Below are 21,895 nucleotides of genomic sequence, written 5' to 3' on the forward strand. Positions count from 1 at the left end.
AGATACTTAACAACATACACCTCACACTCCAAGAACATGATAGTCAGTAATCAGAGTCCAGCTTTGCATGCAGGGGTGTATTGTTCCAGTACTACAATCTGCAATCTACTCTTACTTGGAAAAGCACTGTTAAAAGTAGTAACGTAATGATACAAAACATGCAAGTGTGACTGCATATAACATGGGATACTACCCATGTATGAAACACATACAAAAATAAAAGATTGTGGTACTAGCCATGTATACCCAGGTGTCCCATGCAGTATACTCACACCCCTTGCTACTGTAATGACAGCACATAGAAGCATGTTATATACATGTAATTAAGTACATTTATTAAAGATATCATTACCCTGCTATTTTATCAGACTAGAATGAGATCACTGGTTACCATGGCTGAGGTGTAAGCATTGCTGAAATGTAAATGCTAAGCAGATTTGAGCACTGGTAAGTGAAGCCTACACGGTGTAAGTCCCTTTTCGTTTAACCGTATGTTAGCACTGCTTACTGTCACGCAAACCTGTGCAGACCCACTTAAAGCTGCTCAAAACTACCTTAACCACCCTGCATCCAAAAGTCCTTTTTCTGCCTGGCAACAAAAGAAACAGCTCTTGCAGGTTTTGAACCCAGGACCCTCTAAACTACAGTCATAGCACTTGACCACTAAGCCATGTGAGCTATAAAAATGTCTGTTGCTTGTTCAAATATATCATTCAGTACACGTACTGAATAGTAGTGAACAACTGCTTTGACTACTACAATTGTTTACTACGTGTTAGTGAAGATAGTGTTGAATCAGTCATGTTTTTTATATTTAAATATACACATATCAGATAAATAGGGTGGGATACATCTGCGAAGGTATATACAACACTCATGTTTACACATAACAAGGATATGGATATGTACATACAGATGTAGGTATATGTATACCTGTACATACACGCTATATATATATATATATATATATATATATATATATATATATATATAGTTCCCTTTCACGTGACTGAATTTCTGTAAACTCGAAATTCATAAGACCGAGGCCAGAATCTCGAATGTACAGAAACTCGAAAATGGGAAGGGGAACTAAAAAAAAAGACCCCTTTCTAATGTGTTTGCAGGGTCTTTCACCCCCATGTGCCCCTTACACTCCCTACTTAAATATTCCTACTCCAAGATCGCACTACAGTGGAGGACAGGGAAATCTTCCGGTTTCTGCTATATGCGTAAGCGCAAACCGGAAGATTTCCCTGTCCTCCGCTACAGTGCAGTCTTTTAGATTTAGCTGCAAGGATGCAGGGGAACCTTGCCCCTTGCAAAAAGGTAAGTGAAATCTTTTTTTTTTAAGCCCTAAACTTCCCATTAACAATTATGAAGTGAATGGAAGTTTGAGATTCTGGGCTCGAGCTTATGGGTGTCGAGCTTCCATTTATTCGATCTTATGAAGGGGCAGCATATATATATATATATATATATATATATATATATATATATATATATATATATACATACACCTTTAGATGTGCGTATTGCACACAGGTGAATTGCAATTGTGTGAAAGGCAGTCTGCAAGATTTGCAAATGCCGAACGGAAAAAGGTTTGAATGTGCAATGAGCGAATGCATAGTTAGTAACACTCATTGCACATTCGACATTCTGGGGCAGATTGCACTATAGTGTGGATTGGGAAATGGTTGCTTTCCACACTATAGTGCGATCTTGGAATTAGAATAATAAAGTAGGGGGTTTTGGGGGGTGTAGGGAGGGGCGCAGCCCCCCATTTTACACTTCTTTTTTTTGTTGTTCGACATTAATGTTCGAAATACAGTGAACCTGCTATGCGATTTGCTGTTTTTTGAACATTAAGGACTGCCGGTGTTTACATTTTTGTGGTTTCGAGTCGCTCATATGAGCGCTCGAACCACTGTGATTCAAGGTTTTAAAGATAAACCTATCTATCTATATATATATATATATATATATATATATATATATATATATATATATATATATATATATATATATATATATATATATATATATATATATATATAAAACATATGCCCAAAACATGTAGTGGAGTCATACCTCAGCACCATAAGTCACAACGTCTTAGTGCAAAGGAATGTAATTAAGTATTGCAGTTATAAATGTAGAATGTTGCTACAGTAACAGGGGTTGTGTCAACAGACATGTTGTGTAGGAAGTCACTTCTGATACTGACATGTATGTCATCAGTTACTGACAAACATCATAAAATCATCATACTGAAGTATCACACAAATCACAGTAATGATCCTGTGAAATACAGCAGAAATATTACCAATAAACGTGGACAGTCTGACACAATCTGGTCAGTCCAAAGGTATACACAGAACTCCTTAGTGCAAGGCATGTGGACCAAGCCTGACAAAGGGGATGTTTACAGCCATGAAAATTGGGATATTACACAAATACTGGAATAGAGAAGCTCACACAATTGATGCATTCACACCTTCCTGTCTGTCCTAACACATATTAACTGGAGGAGCAGAGGACCCAAGCCCACATACTTCCCACTAGTTAGTGACATACATCTTCACAGCATCCCACTGCTTTTTCAGAAACACACAACATGTATGGTGGCCAGGCAACAGTACAACTGACAAATATATGGACATTTTTAAGTTTACATTTGATTAATGTCTTGGAGTTTGAAAAGTTTGTTTTTATAAATGATGTTTGTTAAAATGTTCTTGTGTCAAAAGGTGTTTGTAGTGCATTTCCTTTGAGCATTAAGGTAGTTGTATCTTTAAAGGATTGTGAAGGGTGATGACAACACTCATTTTTAACAGTATTTAAAGGTTGTACTATGGAGTGCAGTTAGATTCTGATAAAGTCCCGTTTCAGTGGATGAAAGTGCTCAGTCTGTGTTTTTGTATGTTGAAGAACAAAAACAGCTTGGACCGAAGAGTTTGGCTGACTGAAAGTGTTTCCTATTGCTTCACATTGTATGCTTTGGACTTTTTTTTTAGTTATATTTTACACTGTGGTTACTTTTGTTTTTTTATTTGAAATATCTGGACATAACATCACACTAGGTAAATACAGTGACCTGCTAGGCATGTCACAAAGCATTGTGCAAACTACAGGCAGACTGTCACAACATTAACCCAATTTTCCTATGGGGGAATACACATGTACTTAAAAATATAGCAGGCACTAAAGGCATGTAACAGCAGGGAGTAACAGACACCAGTGTGAAAGTGCATACCCACAACCAATCTCAACACAGTCACAGTCACATTATGGTAAGCCTAATGAATAGTACAGTATATGGACTGTGTGAACAAAACCATCATCATATTTGCCATTCACACACTCACCCTGCATATACTGGCCAACTTCACAGTGTAATTTGATGCCTAACTGTGGTATGGGACATGTCTCAGTCTGACCCTACAAACATATACTCTGATAGGGTACCAGAAACTGGAGCAGCATGCAACGTCAGATAGAACAGGACCAAGAACACTGACATCTACCACAGTCTGTACACAGGCCAAGTAATATATTCACAATACATTGCTACACAATACTGACACTCTGTCAACAATCACCATAACTACACAGACCTCACTACTGTACAGACTACAACAGAATGTCCAGGTTTTCTCCTCAAATATAAGGCCTACTATACATAACATGTCTAGCAGTTTGATATATCACTGGCTTGTTATCAGGAATGATGTTAGTAAATAATGATATACTGTACATATGCACCTCTTACTGCATGGCATATGGACAAAGGGTGACAGACTTGGGGGACAGAGGCACAAACACAGGGCCAATATCGACATATTGCTGTGATAAACTGAGAAAATCCCTGGTGCAACAGGGTTTGTTGTGACATATCTCTTTTGAGGGATATGAAGTGAGTAACACACATGGATGTCACCATTTACTGACTGCAATCATCAGAGTATGCTACTGCATTTCTAAAGATAGGAAGTGTGTGAGTAAGCACACCGCATCTAAGACTCCAAACTCTGGCCAGTCTGCAGATAGCCCTAGAGGTGAGAGTATCCTCAACCACATAACACTGTCATGCCAGACTTTAAATAATGCAGAACAGCCATATCCACACAGACCCTGTTAAACCAATATTACTTTGAATGTAGAACAGCAATATTTACATTCTGTCCCCCTGTCTGGAACATCCCTCTCCTGTTTGTTGGCCTGTCTCCACAGTGTATGTTGTAAGAGGTATTTCCAACTACCCTCTGTGATGCTGTTTGTCAGACATCCACATGAAGTCCTGCTCACAGTGAAGGAAAAGGACCAACACCCACATAAAGTGCTTAGTTATAGGATTGTGTTTCCATGCAATTGGCAAGTGGGGGACGTCAACTCATGTTCAGGACATCAGCTGATCATAAGCATTACCTACAAAAGTCAAGCTGCTGTCTATGCAAAACAGATATACTTTTCCACATCGACTAGAGAGGGAGAGAGAGAGACAGATAGAAAGTAAGAAAGGAAGGGAGTAAGAGCCAAGCATGTTTGTGTATGATCCTTGGGTGGAGAGTGGTATCTGGGTATTATAATGGTTGCCTACATTGTTTACTAATCCATACTGTCACATAGTAATTGCACATGGCAGTACTCATTTATGGCTGTGGATTGTCTACAACTACCTCTACAGTGTTTGAAAACTGTTGGCCTTGTAATGTGGACATTGGGACATATAGGTCCTCAATATAATGATGTAGCAAAACCCATGCTGCAATGGATCCTATCATTACACAATCACCCCAACAGGATACTGATGACACACACACTTACCAGTACTGAGTTCTAAACCCCTACCTGGCTATGTATTGCTATTACAGTGTTACACAGTTGTTGCATGTGCCACGGAGCTTACATGTTGGAGAGCTGCCCAAAGGTATCTTTGAAGGTGAGTGACATCAGCAGCAGTGCTAAAAAGAAGGGGTAAGGGAAGTGTAGTAAGTCTGATGTGAATGTCCACAAAAGCAGGTGTCAACAAAGACACACACATTCTCACACAGAAATATACATATTATCACAGTTGGCAGGATCAAGATTAGAACTCTTACCTAACTAGTTTGCTACAGTACAGTATTACACAGTTTTTGCAAGCCCCACAAAGCTTATAGGGCTGAAACATGGCCAAAGGGTTATTTCAAGGTGACTGACATCAACAGGCATGCTAAAGTAGGGAATGGGAGGTGTAGTGAGCGTGAATGGCATCAACATCATTCATCTATACACACACGCACACACACACACACACACACACACACACACACACACACACACACACACACTTGCCGGTACTGAGATCCACAGGTTCATTGCTTCACAGGTGTTAAGCAGGTGAATGGGCCTGAAGGCTCTACAAGGCTAGGCCAAGGGAATACCTTGGCATCAGGCCACATGACAATAGTCCCCAGTGTGGCTCAGGGGTGTAGTCCCTGGAGTGGTCCCCAGGTGTGGGTATTGTATTCACCATCTACTCATCTGGATTACTATTGTGGGTGGCCAGTGAAGTGCACTGCTTCTCATGTATGTGATCTATATTCCATAACATGGACAGTGTCTGGATTGTGCACATGTCCCACACAAATGTTCTTTGACATGTGGAAGTGTACTTGAGGTCTCTGGGGCATGTTGTGTCGACAGATTATCTTCTGATGTAGCATTCCTGACCTCATTCAGTGAGACCTGGCAACGTAATTGAGGTCGTGCTTGCACCTACATTGACAGCATGATACAGGTATTCAGTGGTGTTAGTGGCATTTGTCCATACAGACGCATGTGTATAAGGCATGGTGTTCCCTTTGTGGGTTACGTTTGCAGACTCTACTGTTGTTGCAGACATCCAATGGGGAACATGGCAACTGTACACATTTATTTGCCTACTGAGGGGATGGAACAAGTTGCCATGTCCTTTTACTTGCTAGATAATACACACAGTCCGGAGACATAACACATCAAAGTACTTTCTGATGTCAGTGGCACTTTTGTGGTCAACAGGCATGCAGTCCACTGCAATCACACCATGGTTACTATCTGTGAGGCAATATGCAGGGAACTACCAATATAGTGGTTGTTGCCCAGCCAAGTGTGTTTGTGCATGAGACGCGGGTGGAGAGTGTTCTCTGAGTAATAGAAAGATTGCCTGTTTTGTTTACCAGTCCATAATGTCACATGTAGGGCTATGGATTGTCTACACCAACCTCTCTGGTATTTAACATCTGTTGTCCTTGTAAGGTGGACATTGGGACATATACTAGGTCCTCAGCATAATAATTTAGCAAAACCCACCCCACAATGGATCCAGTTATTACACTATCACAGCAACCTCCACACATGATATTGATGACACACACACTTGCCAGCACTGAGATTCAGACCCCTACCTAACTATGTATTGCTACTATAGTGTACCACCTTTATCGCATGCGCCACAAAGCTTATAGGATGGATGTTGTCCCAAGGTACTTATAAGGTGAGGAATATCACCTGACCTTGTAGATACTGGCATTGGGTGATGTAGTAGGTGAAAGATCCCAAAAATAATTTTACCCTACACACACATTTATATGTGTCAGGGGTGGGGTTCAAACCTCTATCTTACAATCCTTACAGACCATTATTTTTACACATTTACCACATGCACCACTGACCTTACATGGGTTAGGTTTGGCAACAGGTACTTCTAAGGTGGATGATATCTGCAGGACTGCTAAAGTCAGGCTCTGTGATATATACTGGGTGTAAATGGGGCTAAAATCTTTGAGAAACAGACATACATATGTACACACCCAAACACTTACCACGGATGAGATTCAAGCCCATACCTATGTAGTTACTGCTACTACATTGTTCTGCATTTATGGCACATGTCATGGAGCTTACATGTTGGAAAGCTGTACCAGGGTATCTTTGAAGGTGACTAACATCAGCAGCAGTGCTAAAGGAGGGGTAAGGAGAGAGTAGTAAGTGTCACTGTCCATATAATCAGGTATCATCAAAGAAGTACACACACTCTCACACAGTCACACACAGTTTCACAGTTGCCATGTCTGAGATTGGAACTCCTACCTAACTAGTTTGTTACACTATAGTATTATGAAGAGAAAGAGAATATCCAGCCAGTAAACTGGTACAAACAGTAGTAGCAAAAAGCAAGTAATTAAAGTTGTGCCAAACCAAGCACAGGTTCGCAAAAACACCGTTTAATCAATGCATTTTTTTTTTCATTCATCTCCACACACACACACACACACACACACACACACACACACACACACACACACACACACACACACATGCACACACAGAGTTTCACAGTTGCCATGTCAGGGATTAGATCTCCTACCTGACTAGTTTTCTACACTACAGTATTACACACATATTACAAGCACCACACAGCTTACAGGGCTGAGATTTGGGCAGAGGGTTATTTCTAGGTGACTGACATCAGCAGGAGTGCTAACATGGGCAATGGGAAATTCAGTGTGTGTGAATGTGCCATAAACCATTCTTCTGGAAACACACACACACACTCAGTCACACACAACTTTGTTTATGCTAGATGAATACTGATTTGTACTATCGTGTTACACAGTTATCACAAGCACCTCAGATACTATAGGGCTGAGGGCTACCAAAAGCAATGTCTACAGTGATTGACATCAGCACATCATGTGATATTGGCTAATTGGATGTGTGCTGGGTGGGACAGGCCTCATGATGGATATCTCTCTGTCACTGTCTGTCTCTCTCTTCCCCACATCTGCGTGTGTATGTTTGACATATTATAGTGTGTTGGCCTTGGATATGTGTGAGTATTCCTATCTAATGTGTGTACAAACTATGAATGGTGTGCAATGTGGTGTGCGTGTGTGTGCGCAGACATCTGCGACTGACAGATATGTATAGTCCACTGTGTTGGCAGACATGGGCTTCATTTCTCTAAGTGTAGGAGCATGCCCAGTATGACCTTCTGTATTGAGTGGGTGAATCCATTCCAGGTAGGTTATACCCCAGTGCAGGATTTTGTATTCTACACCTACAGCTAGCAACCTGTTCCTGCAGGATATCTGTAGATAGGTTGACAATATGGCGTCACAATGGGTGAAAGATAGTGGGATACTGTAACTATTGTGTCTGTGCTGCTTGTGTTACATGGTTGGTGTTAGCAGAGATATTCAGACATATGTACTGCTTTACACTGTGATGTATCATGTCAACTACTGACAGATATATGTATTTGCTCACAGTTATTTCCTGAGAAATACAAGATGAATTAAGCTGTGTCCAGTATTGTGGTCTGCAGTCTACATATTCTTGCACACTCATGCCATTTTGGAGGGGCAGCTACAGACACTTGCTGATGGGTCTGTGTAAATGGTCCAGCACCTTGGTACTATGGTGGCTGAGGATCCCCTTATTGTACATATATCAATGTAACAGAATGGCCATATCCTACTGTGTTCTTACCCCTCAGCTGTACAGATTCACCCAGGTTACCCAGAGGCAGGGATCATATATCTGGTCAGTTCCCCTTCACATTGTGATTTATGAGCAGGTTTGTAGCCACCCATTATTGGGTTTGCTGGCATGGGTAGTATGGGCACACACCAGAGTTTCAGACTTTGCACACCCCATGACGTCCATGCTTCTACACCCCCCACTCTGATATTCTATCCTCTTCCTAACATTATGTGAGCAATATCTGAGAAGTATCCCTATAGGTGTCCCTTCATCCCAGTGGTATTTAGGGGTTAGTCTACAGTTCATGCAGTAGGATATGGTGGGCATGCTACTGGGATTTGTCAACATGGCCTTGCATTTGTGTTCTGTTGACTGTGTTATGTTGTTAGTTGGGACCCCATGAGATAACATACATTGGCACTACAGTTGAGGTACAGGTCTTTGACAGAGGACTGTAGGCCATTTGGTAGTGATCTGTAGCAGGCCAGTTCATTCTGTCACTCCTACAGTCCCAGGCTGTGAGCCACTGGATTCCCCTGGGGTGACAGGGTAAGTGCACGAGGTGTTAATGGCAATAGTTCCTGTCCATATTAATCCATTAGTCTGGGTGCTGGCAGGGTGCTGCTTACAGCTAGGGACAAACCTGCATAGGACACCTCTTCAGTATGCTGCATTTTGTGGGTATTCTCATACAGAAGTGGGTGTCATACTGTACTCATTCCCAACAGCAAGGATATGACCTGTGATAAACCTGTGGCTGATGGTGTGGTGCATGTGTGATATGGAAGTTTCTTGCAGCTGACTCACAGATATACATGGGACATTCCCCTTATGCTGCCTTGTGCAGGGACATAGGCAGTCTCTCATTACTTCATAACTGTGCCTTTTGTGGTCTGCCACTGATTGGCCAGACTACATCAGTATTCCATTCTACACAGACAACTAATGTGCTGCTAATCTGTATGTACAATTCCAAAGGTGTGTGCAATTCACAGTTACATTTTATGTACTCTGTCTAGGGTACTTCCATCTGTGTACTATGTGTATGTCTGGGCCCACATTTATGGCACATCCATCTTTCAGACGGTGACAGACATTGACATCTGGACAGTGAGTATGGATGACTGCTGACATGGGTATAGCTGAGAAGCATTGTTGTTGGCACTGCAGTTGTTGGAACATGGCCCTGTACTCAACAGTACTAGCCATAGGCCACCGAGACACAAACCTCCATGCCTATATGCTGACCACTTCCAGACAATATTGAACACACAACAACCTAACACACTGACCCCTGCATATTGTACACATGCAACAATCTATCCTGTAGATTGGGACAGCTCAGGTAATCTGTGCTCCACTGTTATTAAACCCACACGTACATGTTACTGCATTTCTACATAGGATTGTGTGGGGGCACACCTGATGACTTTAATCATTTTCTATGACTGTACTGGTATTTCAGGTACTCTGTTAGCTTTCATTTCATTTTCTATTCTGACCTACCATGTAGACTGGAGGCATATCAGTAGAGTACAGATCTTAGGTTTTACTGACCTACATTTCAGTTTTAGACTTCTTACCCTTCAGAACAATTACCAGACCTGCTGTAGTCTGTCTGTTTAGGTCTGGAGGGGGGCTGTTCACTAGTGCCATCAACTGGAGGCCTTAGTCCAGCCTTTCTTTATGGTCATCTGCACCTGTTCTGCTGGCTGAGGCTGGTGTTAGGTATGTGAACCTCACTGACATGCATGTGTGTGTCCTATGGACACACATTTGGGCCACCACATGTACTGCCGTGGGATTTGTTACCTTGTCTAGTACTGCCTAGTATGTTGACACCAGTATTTGTTATGGATTTCATCTGCCCATATAGGTGTCCACTATCTGCTGCCATCCCATTCAGCCACCCGATTCCCTTGCAGGCTCACGTCCATACCATAGATACAACTATAGAACATATAACTCCATTTAGCAGATGATAGGAAGAGTGACTTACCTTATGGCTGCGCCAGTATTGAGGATGTTGTTGGAGGGCTGAATATGTTGGATGCACATAGTACACTCCCTATACATGGTAAAGCACAGGTAGTGTCATGTTTGGCATCCCTTTTACTGTATGTGCGAGTCAGAGAGAGGTGTCATTCCCTGGATCCCTACCATGTCAGTGTATGTGCTATGCATTGCCTCTTTGCCAAACCCTGGGCATACTGGACACACCTCCTTCTGCCTACATGGGCAGGCTCAGGTTGTTCCTCCTCCGAGTCCCTCTGTGCCTGTGATGGCCTTGGAAATGGTGGGGGGGCTGTGTGGCCTTGCCCCATGCTATTTCTGCTGCAGCTGTTTCCACAGGATCATATTGTGTAACATGGCACATACTATGAACATTTGTGTACATGTAGCTGGAGAGTACTGCAAGGCTCCATTGGATATGTCCAGGCAGCGAAACCATGACTTGAGCATCCCAAACACATGCTCTATTATGATTTTGGTTTGTGCATGTGCCTCATTATGGAGTTCTTGTTTGGGTGTGTGTGCATTTCTGATGGGTGTCTTCAGCTCCAGTGCGTAACCAGCATCCCCACTACGTGGCCATATGGGATGTCTCCACTGGCAAATAACTGGTACAGCAATGTCATATGCCAGATGTGAGAGCTGTGATAACTTCCAGGGCTGCCAGCACACACATTCAAGATAATGCCCTGGGCATCGCACATGACCTGGCAGTTGATGGAGGGGAAGCCCTTGCAGTTTATGTAGACCCTACACCGCTCACCAGGTGGTGCTTTGATGTGTATGTGCATGCAGTCTATAGCACCTACTACCTCAGGGTATTCTCTTCCCAATTTGGTGGAAGAGATGCATATTGCTGGTCAACACCTCACAGCTGTTGAGGAAATATATGGGCTCACCGTGTGCTGACATGGCATCCAGGAACTGGTGAAGTACCCTGGATGCTGATGCCTGTGAGATCCCCATGATATCCCCAGTTGCCCCTTGGAAGGTACCTGTGGCTAGTATTCTTAAGCCTACACATACCTTAGTATCCACTGGGATGGATTCCTCTCTGTTGATTCTGTGTGTGAGGTGTGGCCGGCACATCTCACCAATTTGCTGTAGAAAATCCCTGTCCACCATATAACACTCTAATATCTCCAGCTCATGTAGTGCCTGGTAGGTTACCCTGGGTCTGTACACTCTTCTCCTTCTCCTCACTGTGGGTTGGTCCTCAGCATTCACATGCTTAACCCTCTCAGCCTCTTGCACATATTGATGTATGAGAGCAAAAGCAGCCCCTAACATTTTGTTAGTTTTGTCGGGTAAAATTTCCCTGTCTGTGTACACCGGTGGTGTAGAGTTTGTGGGAAAAACCAGACTGGCAGGTGTTTGCATAGTTTATAGTAGTGTGCTAGGCTGTTCTATGTGTAATTGGCTGATTTTGATACATTTCATCTGCCAGCTATGCTAGTTCTCCTTGATTGCCTTCCTACTGCTGTTTTCCCTTCCCATTGACTTCCCCTTTAAGCCCCGACGTGTGGTGTGCATACCCAGTGCTCAGATGTGAACAGAGCCGCTATTTCCTGTTTCTTTTTTTTTCTTTTTTTTTTGTTTAAAACCCGGTGCGCAGCACGCACACCAATTTAGGCAATGTAAGCACTGCTAGGCAGCCTCAGACACACCCCTTTCCTTGGCTGTGCTTAGCTAACGGCAAACACAGGCCACAGAGCTCCAATAGCTTACGACATGCATGACACTCCCCGTTATGAGGTCATCTACCTCTTATACAATGGTGTTGCTGCACCTACATGGCTGAGTGCAAGCTAACACTGAGAGGAAATCTGTGATTCAATATCAGTCCCCTCATTTGCATAAAACTGAATGCTAATTCATAGTTACCACACTCACACTCAGCCTTCCCCCTTAGCAACCACTATTTACTGGTATTGTTGTCTTATGCATGCCATTGACTATTATGGCAAAATGCTGATTTCAGTTTAAAAGCTTATTTCCAACTGTTTTTCTTATTTTCGGGCCGATCCCATTTGCACACTGCTGCCCTATGCTTAAACTGCGGAAATCGGCTAAAAAATAAATAAAAGTTATTTTTTATAATTTTGCAACTATTTCTCATGCCATTGGCCGTTGGCATACCTACTACATTGAATACATGCTTTCTTTGAAGCTGTCATGCATCCGTTTTGTAATTTGCAGAAATGTATTCGGTTAGTAACCGAATACATTTCTGCAGGTTACACTATTCCTGCACAGATGCCTGCCTGCTTCCTGGATCACTAATTCTCCTCATTTGCAAGGTTTTCACCAGCAAATGAGGTAATTAGCGGATAGCAGTGGTGTCTGTGCAGGAATAGTGTAGGACCACTCGTGCACATCCTCGGAACTTGTTCCTGGGTCGCTCGTCGGCCATATTGTGTGCAGCAGCTCTTGCACTATTCCTGCACTCCATACAGCACTTGCTGAATCCGGGGGTATATTTTTCTTATATAACATGCTTTTTTTTGTGACCAACTACTGAACATGGACTTCCGAATTATATAAACAAAGATTCCATTCCATGTCTTTTTTGTAACACTCATCATATTTTCTGGAAGGTATTAAATAAGTATTCTTCCTAAAAGTAAAGTATTCTGAATTTATATGGAAAACATATTGAAGATTACCAAATTTGCAAACATATAAAGTTATGAGTGAAGACCAAAATGGAGACTGTTTTAATACTCTGACATAAAACTTTATATCTAAAAATGTATTCAAAAACATGAGATCAATGACTGCCACTTTTAGATCAGTCAAAACTGAGCAAGAGATTTTGTATTTGTCACTACGTCTCCTCAACTCATCCATTGTCAGACCTCAGAATCATTGCAAAAGTCTTTCATATTGTCTAAACTTGTACAGTTGCAATCACAGATCACACATTCTCTGGCTCATGCAAAAGTAGCATTTGTCAAATATTTCTTTTGTAGCCCCAGTAATCCTCTTAATTTATTATCCTAACCCTAAAGTCACTGCACCTTGGAGTAACAGTGACAGCTGACAAGCAGTGTAAAGCTTGTCTTATCTGTTCTTAGGGAGTTCTAAGATCAGAACACATATTAAAGATACACATATGTGCAACAGCATTTTGTGGTCTGTTTCAAATAGTTATATGTACAATTGAAAATGCAAGACTGTACTCATGAGCAGTGGTGATACCAGATCAAGTGATATGAGACCTGACTGTAAGTCTTTTGAGTTTTTTACATGAAGTCTTCTGTATAGCATGACTGTATATTCATAATGATGGCTCATACATTATTGTTAAAACAAAAACAATAAATAAATTATGAGCAAAACATTGAAGGGCTAAACATAAGAGAAAGCAATTACTGTATCTTGTAGTTTATATATTAAAAATATTCAGATGATTAAAAACTAAGCATCTAACATCATAAGAATATTAGTAAATAAGAGACAGTAAACTGGTTAATATAATACCAGAGGTGCATCCAGTAATTACTTGTAGTACGCATGTACACATTTCCTCACAGCAGCTTACGAATGTGATAGGTATGTAATACATATGTACACATTTCCTCTCAGTACCTTACAAATGTGACGGATATGTAGTACATATGTACACATTTCCTCACAGCGCCTTATGAACATGACAGGTATGTAGTACATATGTACACATTTCCTCACAGTGCCTTATGAACATGACAGGTATGTAGTACATATGTACACATTTCCTCACAGTGCCTTATGAATATGACAGGTATGTAGTACATATGTACACATTTCCTCACAGCGCCTTATGAACATGACAGGTATGTAGTACATATGTACACATTTCCTCTGGCCTTATGAACATGACAGGTATGTAGTACATATGTACACATTTCCTCACAGCCTTATGAACATGACAGGTATGTAGTACATATGTACACATTTCCTCACAGTGCCTTATGAACATGACAGGTATGTAGTACATATGTACACATTTCCTCACAGTGCCTTATGAACATGACAGGTATGTAGTACATATGTACACATTTCCTCACAGCGCCTTATGAACATGACAGGTATGTAGTACATATGTACACATTTCCTCACAGCGCCTTATGAACATGACAGGTATGTAGTACATATGTACACATTTCCTCACAGTGCCTTATGAATATGACAGGTATGTAGTACATATGTACACATTTCCTCACAGTATCTTATGAATGTGAAAGTTATTGCTCTTCATATTAATTTCAAACTATGCTTGTAACTTCACAATGTCCATATTAACACTAAAGACTATTCTATGGCAACATGATAAAACAGTGCAGCAGTGACAAATATTTATTTTCTTTGCATACATGTTGTATGACTCAACTCTGTTATGCTAATTGTTTATTACAGTGTGAATTGCTGGTCATCTTTTTTTTTACCTTGTGATTATAAAAGTGGCCATTGATTGAAAATCGATGTCGCTTTTTTTTCTGTATCTCTGCAGGAGATCGGTATTTGAACCTCCTTTGTATCATGCAACTGGCATCACTTTTCGTTCGCATAAGTTGTGGCATCTCTTCCTCTGTGTTGTTCATGTCTGCACACATAATGAGAGTGAAATGAAATTAAAGTACAAATAACCCACACAATCAAGCAGTTCAAAACTGACAGCAACATAATATTGACTCTCCTAGTCAAGGCTACATTTCTCCAGGAAAATCTTTGTAATAATCTTTTTCTCTAAAAGATGTGTTTGCGGTCAGAAAAAGAAATCTATAAAATGTCTTAGGTTAAACACCATGAGATTACATTTATTAAAGAATCCATTAGGAATTTACAAGTGACAAGTTATTAAAAACATTTTCCCAAAGAAAGCAGTAAGAGAACAGCTTCTGAAAATGGACAGTGTTTACATGAGTGCCAAGATGTGCATACAAGTACTATGACTAAGGCAGCAGGCATGTCATGGACCTAGGATAAGTAAGATGGCAGTACACTCTGCAGAGAAGTCCTTTAAGAAGTGTGCCAGATAACTAATGTCTGTGTTATTAACTGCATACTGATATGATAATGTTGAGCCAAGTTATATTAAAGGGTAGCTACTACTTCTCTATTTATTTATCATTTGTTAACCTGGTAAGTGATCTGGTCTAGCAAGTCTTTTCAGCAATGACTTATGCAATAAGGACAAGGGTCAATAAATGTCAATTATATACATACAAAAATATATAAACATACATACCCATGCTTATGTGCATGTGTATTTGTGTGTGTGTGTGTGTGTGTGTGTGTGTGTGTGTGTGTGTGTGTGTGTGTGTGTGTGTGTGTGTGTGTGTGTGTGTGTGTGTGTGAGTATATATATATATATATATATATATATATATATATATATATATATATATGTATATATATATATAAAATATAAATCTGATAGCCTCTCTCAACCCTTCCAAGCATAGGCTGCTTTTAATGTCACAGGCCGCAGGTTTCAATCGTAACTCAGTTTTAAATGAAAAAACAAAGCTTGAGCCAAGAATAACCAGATATCCACTTTAAGTCATCACATCAAACAGTAAGTGCTTTCGTCACACTGGACTTCCTCAGACTGTCTGAGGAAGTCCAGTGTGACGAAAGCGCTTATTGTTTGATGTGACGAATTAAAGTGGATATTTGGTTGTTCTTGGCTCAAGCTTTGTTTTTTTATTTAGTTTTATAACTCTTTTAGCTTTGTAATTCAGATTATTCAAAGTGCAATTTAGAAGAAGACTCCAGCTGGGTTATCGTGATCTACACTTCCAACATCTTTTTATTTTCAGATGATACACCATCTGGGGAACTAGTTACACGGTTTGCTGCTATCAGAAGTCTGTTTATACACAACATTTATTTGTAAATGTTAAGTACTTCCTCACTAACAAATCCTTTACAGTTTAAATTGGTCTCTCTTTTCTCAAGCTAATGCCACTCAGGAGTTCCCCCACTCTCACTATTCGTAATCTTCATAAACATTTGGCTCATGCAAACTACTCATTCTTGAAGCAGTTGATATGGTCATCTACAGGCCAAGCTCTACAACTCCTAGTGATCCAAAGTAAACTTCAAGCAGACATCTTGCAACTAAACAAATGGCTTATTGCAAAAACACTCCTGCTCTACCCAAAGAAAACCAAATATTTGCTCTTTGGAACAAATTAAGCTACCTGAATGCCACTCCATACTCCAAGTGACATATCAGTTCAGCACAACATAGAAGCTATGTATTGGTTGTGTACTTATATGGTAGCTGTTGTACTCTTATTATTTATTTTTTTCTAATCCCTACTAGTGTGATTAGATTACAGAGAACATTTTGAAAACACTGCATGTTTTGAGTGTCACATAAGCTGTATCCTTCTGTGTGGACATAATACCACAAGGTCAAGGTAGGTTTCTCCACAGTTTTGCTGAATCCCATAGTCATCCACACTGCATTCTTCTCAGTTACCACAATGTCCTGAGCATTACAGTCATCTGGTAGTCAAGAGTTCTTATGATATCCTGTCAGCATTGACAAGTTAACTTCTTGATAATGTGGTATAAATTAAGGCAACCAGCACAAAATTAATTCAGAAACTATGCAGATCGCTGCCTCCCACAACACAGCCTTATTTGCTGATGCAGTCTATCTATGTATTTTTACCTTTAGATGGGGGTGAAAAAACATTTTTATATATACTACAAGTTGAATTAATTTTTTATTGGTAGACTGCAGAACAGTGTGTATGCACCTTTAAGAAGCATTTCCAGATGTAAGCACTTGCAAATAAATGGTGAGCACATGCAGGCAGCAGTGCCATTTTGAGAGAACAGCCAGAGTGTTAACATGTACGAGTGTAGTAGTCAGTCTGTTTATAAGTTTATTTAAGTTTTAGTTACAAAGCCTCATTCCTGATGTGTTTGTGTGTAACCGCTTGTCTGTTTTATCCAGCTTGGATGAGCAACATACTGTCAGAACCGGGATTAAGGGAGCAACTTCTTCAAGCCAGGAAGTGCAGAATTGAAGGTGAAGGCAGATTGAGCTGGTTGAGTGAAACAGACCTCAGACAAGCAAAAAGGGCCAGAAATGAACTTAAGGCAACCAAAACTTGCACAAATGATTTATTTGGCAAATAAAATTAAAAGGAGCATTTGTAAGGCACAGAACACATTATTAACCAAACAAAACATATTACTAAGCAAATGAAAGGCACAAAACACATTATTAATTAAATGAAATGTTCAGTGGTGGCGGGTGACTTCAAATCAAAGCAGGAGACAGCTGAATGGGTGGAGCCAATGGGAAGGGATGTGGGCAACTAGAAAGGGGCAGAGCTATGTTCAAAACCACAAAAACTGGAACTTTAATTAAATACGCTGCCCTCGGTGCCAAACAGTCTTGTTCCCATTTCACAGTGTAAAAAACGCAGATTATTTAAAAAGTTCTAACAGACCAACTTGGGGTGCATCTAGGTTAATTTTTAGTATAAGAGTGGCCAGTTCTCAGAAAATATGTGTATTTATGTAAAACTGTTGAGGACTGCAGTCGTTGAATTATGACAGTCCATACCTCTCAACTTCTTAGCACAAAAAATCTGGACAAAGACTACAGAAAATGGGGACAAAGGGCAAAAAATAAGGGCAGATTTTAAATACTGTTTTTATAAACTCAGAAAGTTGCTAGAATAACAGGATTTGTGTTCTGAAACTGTAATGTGTACTCTTATTTAGTGGCTTCAACCCTCAGTGTTTTCTCATAAAAATGCAAATTTTTGTGAGCAACAGACCAAAAAATTGAGTCAAAAATCTGGACATTCTAAGAAAGTCTGGACAGTTGAGAGGTATGTTCATAGGTTCATAGGTAGGTACTAGGCTATCCACCCAAGGGTCTACGTAAGCCTAGCCAACAAGGTTCTCTGGCTTACGCCACCCAAGAAAGTTATTTTCCTGTGCAACTGTCGAGCAGAGACACAGAAGTGATCCCCGGGGTGAATTTCCTATTTCCCATCCAGTCATCAAGATTTTTCTTGAAGAGTGCTAATGAAGAACTTTGCTTGATATAGATGGGTAGCCTGTTCCAGAGTATGGGAAGTCTCTGGGACAGGAATCTATCCCTCCAGCATGTCCTGTTTATTGTGGTGACAAGGTTTAGGTCCCTAGACCATGTAGCTTGGAGGGATTGGGATTTCTTTAGGTGTAGCATGTCCAACAGCTCTGTGTTTGACATAGCTTTATATGTTAGGCAGAGATCACCTTGGAGTAGGCGATATGCTATGGAGTAAAGCTGGAGTTTTTTGAGGCAGTCAGTGTAGGGCATTTGTTTGAGGCCAGTAATTCTCTTTGTGAGGTACTTCTGTGACCTTTCCAGTTGCTGCAGATGTCTTGTGAGGTACATTCCAAAAGAAGCATTGTACTCTATAATGGGTCTAATGAGTGTCAAGTAGAGGGGAACAATGACCTCTTTTTTCCTGGATGAGACCCCTTTTATGATGAGGTGTGCCACGTAGAAGGACTTCCTGACTACTGTGGCGATTTGACTATCAAAGGAGAGACTACTGTCCATCTGGGTCCCAAGGTCTCTTATCACACATTCGGTGTTAAGTAGATTGCTGCCTATGTGGTAGTTCATGGGTACAGCGTTTTTACCAAAGGGGATGACACTGCTCTTTTTGGCATTGAGCGTGAGGCCATGGCTCTAACATCAGGCATCTGTCTCAGCGAGGCCCTTCTGTAGGATGTCCACATCATTTGGGACTTGACTATGGCTCCTAGTTTGCTGTCATCTGCAAACTTTGTTAGCCAGAGACCTTCTGTATTAGCCTGTACTTCAGAGAAGTAGATACCAAACAGGTCCCAGGATGGAACCCTGTGGTACTCCACTTGTCACTGCTTTGAGGTCAGATTTGGAGTCTGCAACTTTTACAGTGTGGGTTCTGTCAGTGAGCCAGTTGGCAACCCATCTTGTGACATAGGAATTTATACCTAGTTTAGTGAGTTTAGCTATAATTCCAGAATGGAGAATGGTGTCAAAAGCCTTGGCGAGGTCAAGATAGGCTGTGTGAACCACCTTACCCTCATCTACAGCTTTGGTGACTGCCTCAAAGAAGTTGATCAGGTTCAGGAGGCATGATCTGCCTTTCACAAACCCGAACTGGGTGGGATCCAGAGTTTGGAGGTTACCAATGTCTTTGTTTGTGGTAGATGTTTAAGTTTCAGACATCATATCCTCCAGAAAAATTGCAAACAAATCAGTGACACTAAGTTTTTTGATTGTTACTTCTTTCTTGCAAAACTCTTGCAATTCATCCTTTTGTGAAAAAGTGAAAGAATAACCTCATAATATTGTTTGGGACTTGTAGCACATGTTGGCACTTTGGGATATGTATACATACACACACACATACACACACACACACACACACACACACACACACACACACACACACACACACACACACACACACACATTTAGTGCCCGTGTAGGAACAGGATGGCAGCGCGCCATGCATAATAATGAAGGTGCGCTGCCCGAGCACCTAGGCTTACACAGAGTGTGTACAAGTGCAGGGGGAGTGTCTGAGAGCAGAGCTCTCAGAATAAACATGCTCCTGCAATGTAGAACAGCAGAAGCTGTTAAGAAATGAATGAGATCACTCATAGGTGTCCTCATATCCCCACCAACAGTCCCCCATGTGTACAACAGCAACAGGACATATAAATTAAAAGAAGAAACCCTGTTTTTTAAAAAAACTGATTAAAGCTAACCGTAGATGTGTGGGTGTGCCCATTGCTTAGCTACAGTTAATGCAGCTTAAATGGCTGAAGAAGATAACAAGGAAGATATATGCAAATGAAGCAGTATAGCAATAGTATAGTGGGCAGAGCACTCGCCTTATGAGCAGGCATTCCAAGGCTCGAGTCCCAATGCAGCACATTCTATTTTCCATGTGGAATCTGTATAAGAATATTTTTTTGCCGTATAACTTACAAATAAACATTTAAATGTGAACTGGAGTACTGCATTAAATGCACATGTGAAGTGTCAGTGTCATAATGAATAAGGCACTCGTAAGCATGTTTAAGCACAAATAAGCAGTAGTAAGCATATATAAGCACTAGTAAGTGTGTTTTAGTGCGTTTGCATTGGGGTAAGCATTGCCTACACAGATTAAGGAAAGTAGAAGCTAACTGAGTGTAAGAAACTGTAACCGGAAGTAAGTACTGCTGAACTCTGCTTAAACCCGTGCATACCCACTTACAACTGCTTTAAAGTGCCTTAACCACACTATCCAATGGCCCGTGTTCTATCCAGCAACAAAATAAACAGCCTCTGCAAGGCTAGGCCCTGTACACTACAGACACAGTAGTTAACCAGTAAGCCATCATAGCAGTACATAAGACTGAGGTTTCAACAAACAAACTGAACATGTGAAAGGAATCTATGTACAGTGTGCTGTTGTATAACCTGCTACATAACATAAATATGTGAACTGGAGTACTGCAGGAAGGCCAGATGTGAGGTGTTATAGTAATAAAGTGTGGAAGTCCCCAGGAACCCATACAGTGTATGTGCACATGAATCACGGATACCAGACATATACATAACATATAACAAATAATACAGCAATGCCAAAAGGAAAATATAATGCAAATGAAATATTATGCAACGCTAAGCATTGCACAGCTCAGCTTAGTTAGGGTAAACAATGTGTAGGCCAGCTTACTCAATCTGCCTACTGGTATGCCCCTTTAAGCAATGCCAACATTAGTTAAGCAAGTGTGCCCATAGCTTAGCCTTTTCAAAACCATCCAATCACGGGAAAGTGTGGGAAATTGGGCATATTTAAACCTCACAGGCACCAATAATTCTCATAACTGGTTGCAGCTCCCTACTGTAGGCAGAATCTCTGGAGTTGGGGAAGGTACTCGATTTAGAGTGCAGCGCTGGGGCACCCAAGAGTCCAGATTCATGGTATGGCTGCTGGTAAAACACCATGAGGAGAGACTACTGCAGAGCCAGTAACAGGGCTCTCAGTATAAAGTGGAGGCCTGGGACAGTCTCACCCGTGACCTCACTAGTGCCACTGGTATCCCCCAGACTGGTGAGCAGGTCAGGCATCACCATGCTGACCTAAAGTGGAGGATGGGTGATCTCTTGGACCAGTGGATCCAAGAAGCAATGCAGATGGCCGATGCCCCAGCACTAAGTACCCATTCTACTACATAGATAAAGATTGCCTAGCTTGTGTATACTATGGATAAGTAATGGCTAAATATCACTGTATTTCTCTGACAGCTGCAGATGAGCAGGCTGAGAACCAGCAAGCCCATGCTGCTAGGCTGCAAAGGCTGCGTCGCAAGGCAGGTTAGT

At 41.1% G+C, this 21,895-nt stretch overlaps 1 protein-coding gene across 3 annotated transcripts in view; it reads right to left on the bottom strand.

Annotated features, from left to right (window-relative positions):
* The window catches only part of RASSF4 (Ras association domain family member 4), a 1,767,318-nt gene that overhangs the window by 342,545 nt on the left and 1,402,878 nt on the right, over positions 1-21,895 (bottom strand). For all 3 annotated transcript variants that reach the window (XM_044056757.1, XM_044056756.1, XM_044056755.1), the window contains exon 6: positions 14,949-15,106. In XM_044056757.1, the coding sequence (XP_043912692.1) occupies positions 14,949-15,106 (158 nt within the window). The remainder of the gene's footprint in view (positions 1-14,948; positions 15,107-21,895) is intronic.

Source organism: Protopterus annectens, chromosome 14.part0 (genome assembly GCF_019279795.1).
Source record: "Protopterus annectens isolate FY-2018-M chromosome 14.part0, PAN1.0, whole genome shotgun sequence".
NCBI classification, from domain to species: domain Eukaryota; kingdom Metazoa; phylum Chordata; order Ceratodontiformes; family Protopteridae; genus Protopterus; species Protopterus annectens.